This window comes from Petromyzon marinus (assembly GCF_048934315.1).
Source record: "Petromyzon marinus isolate PM22_M1 ecotype Great Lakes invasive population chromosome 68 unlocalized genomic scaffold, UKy_Petmar_22M1.pri1.0 chr68_unloc.1, whole genome shotgun sequence".
Classification (NCBI taxonomy): Eukaryota; Metazoa; Chordata; class Hyperoartia; order Petromyzontiformes; family Petromyzontidae; genus Petromyzon; species Petromyzon marinus.
In genome coordinates this window covers 188700-194699 of record NW_027422597.1, presented here as the reverse complement: position 1 = coordinate 194699, position 6000 = coordinate 188700, and the positions used below count along the sequence as shown (strand labels likewise).

Below are 6000 nucleotides of genomic sequence, written 5' to 3'. Positions count from 1 at the left end.
TAAGAGGAAGAGAAGAGGAAGAGGAGGAAGAGGAGGAGGAGAAGGAATACGAGGAGGAAGAAGAGGAAGAAGAGGAAGAAGAGGAGGAATAAGAGGAAGAAGAGGAAGAAGAGGAGGAATAAGAGGAGGAAGAAGAATAAGAGGAGGAATAAGAGGAGGAGGAATAAGAGGAGGAGGAATAAGAGGAGGAGGAATAAGAGGAGGAAGAAGAGGAGGAAGAGGAGGAGGAGGAATAAGAGGAGGAATAAGAGGAGGAATAAGAGGAGGAGGAATAAGAGGAGGAGGAGGAATAAGAGGAGGAGGAGGAATAAGAGGAGGAGGAGGAATAAGAGGAGGAGGAGGAATAAGAGGAGGAGGAGGAATAAGAGGAGGAGGAATAAGAGGAGGAGGAGGAATAAAAGAGGAGGAGGAATAAGAGGAGGAAGAGATCGTTGAGGGGGAGGAGGGGGGGGTAAGAGGAAAGGTGGTGGAATTTTTTTCTATTTAAATGGAGCGAAGCTGATTGATTTCAAGGATATCTCCCGGACACGACAGACACGTTGAGAGACAGACAGAGAGAGACAGAGAGAGACAGAACGTTGAATTCTACCCCGGGGGGGGAGGGGGGGCGAGGTGTTGTGTGTCTGTGTGTCTGTGTGAGAAAACTCTGCTGGCAGGGGTAGAGAAAGAGCCGGGCGTGGTGGTGGTGGGGGGGGTGCGTGCGGTGCGTTGCGTTGCGGGCAGGGGGGGGGTGTCGGCCTCGGGTAGAGATTCTAGGCAAGACCGTAGGCTCCGCAGAGCGGCCTAGTTGTTACCGCCCCAACCGAAACCACCACCACCCCCCCCCCTCCCCCGACAACTCCGAAAAGCGTCGATGCGATTTGTAATCACGTAATTTATACACTTTATATATAAAATACACACACTTTATATATATACACACACACACACGCACGTGCGCACGTAACGTTATCAGTGGCACTTTGGGAAGCGCTGCTGGACCTCGCCAGCTGATTGGGTGCCGATGTCAATTTGGGTGACCTCCCACCACTACTACCACTACTACTACTCCACTCGCCTGATGAATTTAAGTGAATGATAAACGTTAGCTTTTGTTATCATTCGGTGATTTGAACGACGAACGGACGCTTTATTTTTTTTATATATATTAAAAAAATAATAATTTTGGGGTGGGGTGGGTTGTAATTTAAACGATTGCGATTAATTTAACGCGTGTTTTATCCTGTGATGTTATGTTTAAAAAAAAAAAATTTTGAATTATTTAACGGCTGATTGAAATCTCAACTAATTCACTTTTGTTACGTTATTTAAAGGGTAATTGAAATCTTGATCGATTCACTTTTTTATATTATTAACTCTCATTATTTTATTATCTTAACTCGGGGTGCTCCGTGTGTGCTATATGCAGGTGCTATATGCAGGTGCTACTGGGATACTTTGGCGGTAGTGGTGGCCGTGTCGTGGTGATGGTGGTGGTGGTGGTGATGTCAGTGGGAGATGTCAGGGATCGTTGGTGAGGTGCAATTGGTGAGCAGCAGTGGAAGGAGTTAGTGGCGGGCAGGCGGAGCGAGCGTTGTCCGTGACCGCGGTTTGACGTAACGGGAGACCGGTGGAATACCGCAAGGGATTTGTGCGAGAATCCGAACTCGCGAGGCATCGCGCGCGATCGTTCTGGGTGCGAGCGGTCGGGGTGTGAGCGGTCGGGGTGTGAGCGTGCGTGAGCGACCGATGTGTTGGCGTGAGCGGTGAGCGTGAGCGGCGTGAGCGGTCGCGGCGAGGCATCGGCGATCGGGCGTTCGCGATCGGCGTTCGCGATCTGCGTGTGAGCGCGTTGAGCGCCTTGCCGTGAGCGGCGAGCGCAAGCGGCCGGAGCGAGCACAAGGAGGCGGCGGCGGCGGCGGCGCCATCCGCTCCGACATTAGCCGACGTCAGCGAGCGTCTCCCGCACGAGGAGTTCGGGCGGGCTCGGTGGGACTACGCGGCAGCAGCCCCGGGCAGACTTTTTCCTTAAGCTGACGGAATGTGGAGGAGACCTCCGTGTAGGAAGCTGCTCACTAATCGCGTGGCAGCGGCAAGCACCTAGGCGGGCCGGCTCTGGACGCGAGAAACGGGGCCCCAAGGCCGCCGCGCCAGCACCAGAGGAGCGGGGAAATTGCCGGAGGCGACCGGTGGGCGGAGAGGCTACTAGAAGTGGGGACGCGGCGAACGTGTCGGGAGTCAGGAGGCAGGGGTGTTAGGGGACTTCGAGTCACAGCTAGGAGCCTCGGGGCTAGAGTAGGGGTCGAGTCTGTGGTCAGAGTTAGGAGTCTCGGGGCCAGAGTTAGGAGTCTCGGGGCCAGAGTTAGGAATCTCGGGGCCAGAGTTAGGAGTCTCGGGGCCAGAGTTAGGAGTCTCGGGGCCAGAGTTAGGAGTCTCGGGGCCAGAGTTAGGAGTCTCGGGGCCAGAGTTAGGAGTCTCGGGGCCAGAGTAGGGGGGGGGGGAGTCCGTGTTGGGAGTCAGGAGTAGGAAATCCGTGTCGTGGTTTGGAGCCTTGAAGAGACTAGGGCAGGAAGTTGGTGTCGAGGTTAGAACTTGGAAGGTTCGTTCTAGCGTGAGGGAGTCCCCGCAACTTGTGTTCAGAGTCTTCGGGACCCAGCATAGCGGAGTCATCGTTGCTGTCCCGGGACAGCGCGGGAGTCGACATCAGGAGTGGGTGGCGCTTCGGGGATCGGGAGGGGGCGGAGAGAAAAGACAACGGAACGTCCGATGCCTCAGGCTGGGGATGAGGCCTAGCTGTCCGGGGCCGCGGGAGGCCTGTCGTCTCGCCTAGGAGGCCCGGCTGGCGAATGGATGCGACCGCTCAAGGGCAGGCGTGGCAGGTGAGACGCGGAGACGCACGCACGGGGACTGGGTGGGTGGGTGGGTGGGGGACGGGTGGGTGGGTGGGTGGGTGGGTGGGTGGGTGGGTGGGTGGGGGACACACACGAATAGGGGAGACATGGTGGGACATGAGGAGACACTGGGGGGCGGGAATCCGGTGAGGCTTGGGGAGACCCGGCGGGGTACGGCTAGAGACGGGGAGACTCGGGGAGCCTCCGGGTGACTCGGAGACGTGGGGGGGGGGGGGGGGGGGGTGGTGGGAGGGGGGGGGTGGTGTCACGTGCGGATATATCGAGAGACACACGGTTGCAAGGGGATTTCGCAGACGGGTTGGCACTGGGCGGAAGGAGCACGGGGAAACACCGGGGATACACAGGGTACAGGCGGAGCGGGTGGGTTGGGGGGGGGGGGGGGTAGACACTTGGGGGACGTGGGGTCACGGGACGCACCGCGTCAACCACCCGCCTCTTCCCGAGCAGTACAAACACACGCGCGGCTGTGTGCGAATTCCCTTTCGAGTGCGAGCGCCGGGCGGCTGAAACACCGAAAGTTGGCACGGGAGTGTGTGGGGGTGGGGTGTGTGGGGGTGGGAGTTGGAGCAGCGACACTTTTGGTGCATCTTGACGGGGGTCGTCTTGGTCAGTCGACCCCCACCCACGGCAGCCTTCCGGGTGTCTCCCCGGGGGGGGGGCGGGCGAGGAGGTGGCTCCCCGTGCCGGCAAAGCGAGCCTTCGATGCGCTACTTTGGCTCTCCCCTAGCCCACGTGGCCCTCCCCAAGGCCGCAGCGACGCCGTTGTGACGTCACCGCCGCCGTTGTGACGTCACCGCCGCCGTTGTGACGTCACCGCCGCCGAGTGGCGAATAGCGGCCCTGGTTCTTGTTGCCGCGCGCGGGGGCGGGCGGGCGCGCGAGTCTGACCTCCTGCCCCTGCTGGACATCCGTGGGAAAGCTTCGCGGCTCATCGGATTTCTCCCGGGATAAGTAAATGCCCTGGGTCCGAACCGGCGTGGGCGGAGGTTGGGGGGGGGGGTGGTGGTAGCACCACCGACTCAACCGGGCCACACCCGAGTTCGACTCCCAGAGCAGTTCGCATCTGGTGGAGAAGATACAATGGGAGGCCGATCGATCGAACGATCGATCGATTGATCGATCTATGCCCGCTCGGGTGAGGTCGAGAGATGGTTGCCGGCCGGTCAACCGTGCTATGCATGTCGATGATTTGGTAGACCCTGCCTCGCTCGGACAAGGTCGGTTGGAGACTCTGCCGCTGAACCTGGTGACATGAGTTCGAATTGGGGGTTCGAGTATGTAGGAATATCTCACGGTTAGCCGTGTGTCTCCCTGTGTGGGTGTGTGTGGGTGTGTGTGGGTGTGGGTTTGTGTGTGTGTGTGTGTTCATGCAGGTGTCACTGTGTCAGGGTGTGTGTGTGCTTGTCGTGAGGTTGTTCTTTGAGTGCGAGTGGCGAGGGAGGGGTGGCACTGCGGTGAGCTGAGCTGCGCTACGAACCCGGCGTCGGCCCGAGTTAAGGTTCCTGCTCATGGTCACCAGCACCAGTGACGATTACCTGCACCGGGTCCTGGGCCTCCGCTCGGTCGACTTAGCCTCAAATGGGTACCTGGTGCGGTGTGTAGTAAACATCGCCGCTGGGGAGACAAAGGTGGCAGGGCGTGGAGCCGGCCAACCACCACCACCACCACCTCCTGTGCCGTGTCGGTCTTCATAGGTGCTGCTGATACTCGCATCCAGCACTTGCCCCCCCCCCTCCAAACCAACAGCCTATTTGAGGCTATACGGGGAATCTTTGTCTTTGCCTGGGTGTGCCAGTGGGGAGCGGTGGCGCAGTGGTTAGCGCTGCGGGGTGCAAGGAACGAACACGGGCGGAGACTTGAGTTGGATTCCCGCTCACAGCCAACATCTCCAGTCCTGGGGGTCTCCCCTAGGTCGACTCAGCATTAAACGATTTACCCAGTGAAGTGACGTTCACCGAACGGTGGGTATAGACAACAGGGTTGACCGGGTGTTTCGTTTAACAAATATCAACGTTGGGGAGACAAAGGCGGTTGGGAATGGGGTGGTGCTGTGTCCATGCCAACCCCTCCCCCTTCCCGGAAGGTGGTGGCACTCGTTAACAGCATTTGCCCCGACAGACTTTTGCAGGCTACACGGGGGAGCTTTTGTGTTGCGTTAGAATATGTGAACCATCTGTCAGCCTCGAGCACCTGGGTGTCCCGTGACCTCCCCCTCTTCATCCTGCACCTTGGCATGGCACAGCAGTCACCCCACAGAGCACGTGGGTCTGTCCCGTGACCTCTGCCTCCTGTACCTAGCCTGGCACAGCAGTCACCCCACAGAGCACGTGGGTCTGTCCCGTGACCTCTGCCTCCTGTACCTAGCCTGGCACAGCAGTTACCCCACAGAGCACGTGGGGCTGTCCCGTGACCTCCTCCTCCTCCTGTACCTAGCCTGGCACAGCAGTCTGTTGTTGTGGAGTAACTCATGCAGCCAGCTATGGCTCTAGGGTTTGGTGTTACATGTTATTATTTATGTAGTTTATTGTTAAAAATTCGGTCACAGTCCTTGTGATCACTGTTACGTTGCAATTGTGGCTTCATTTTTGGGTGATTTGGAAAACGTTTTTTTGGTTTGGACATGTTCCTTGTTGTTGTTGTTGTAGTACGGAGTTAGACTGATGGCCTTAATCTAAGTTTTTGTTGTGCTTGTTGTTGTTGTTTGACTTGCATCCCACTGGGATTTTTTTGAACGCAGCGTTGGTGGTGTACGGTGCTTTTTTTCAGGAATATTTTTGCTGGTTTTTTTTCCCATGGATTTTCTGTTTGCACAGTCAACACACACGCAGTCACTTTAAGATGTTTTTCCTGTTCGTCTTTTTTGTTTTTTTTGTTTGTTGTGGTTGCACTCCGATTCAAGAGCCGGATGGCTCACAGGGCTATACCAAAATAAACTGGACTGAACTGAACCCAGAGAGCACGTGGGTCTGTCCCGTGACCTCTTCCTCCTGTACCTAGCCTGGCACAGCAGTCACCCCACAGAGCACGTGGGTCTGTCCCGTGACCTCTGCCTCCTGTACCTAGCCTGGCACAGCAGTCAACCCATGGCACCTGGTTTTGTCCCGTGACCT

The 6000-nt window shown here is 57.4% G+C and overlaps 1 protein-coding gene across 1 annotated transcript in view; it reads left to right on the top strand.

The window, feature by feature from the left end:
• Positions 1-322: 322 nt before the first annotated feature.
• Positions 323-6000, top strand: part of LOC116958042 (uncharacterized) — an 88943-nt gene continuing 83265 nt past the window's right edge. Inside the window, exon 1 of the mRNA XM_032980529.2 lies at positions 323-2858. Within this exon, the coding sequence (XP_032836420.2) occupies positions 2826-2858 (33 nt within the window). The 5' untranslated portion in view covers positions 323-2825. The remainder of the gene's footprint in view (positions 2859-6000) is intronic.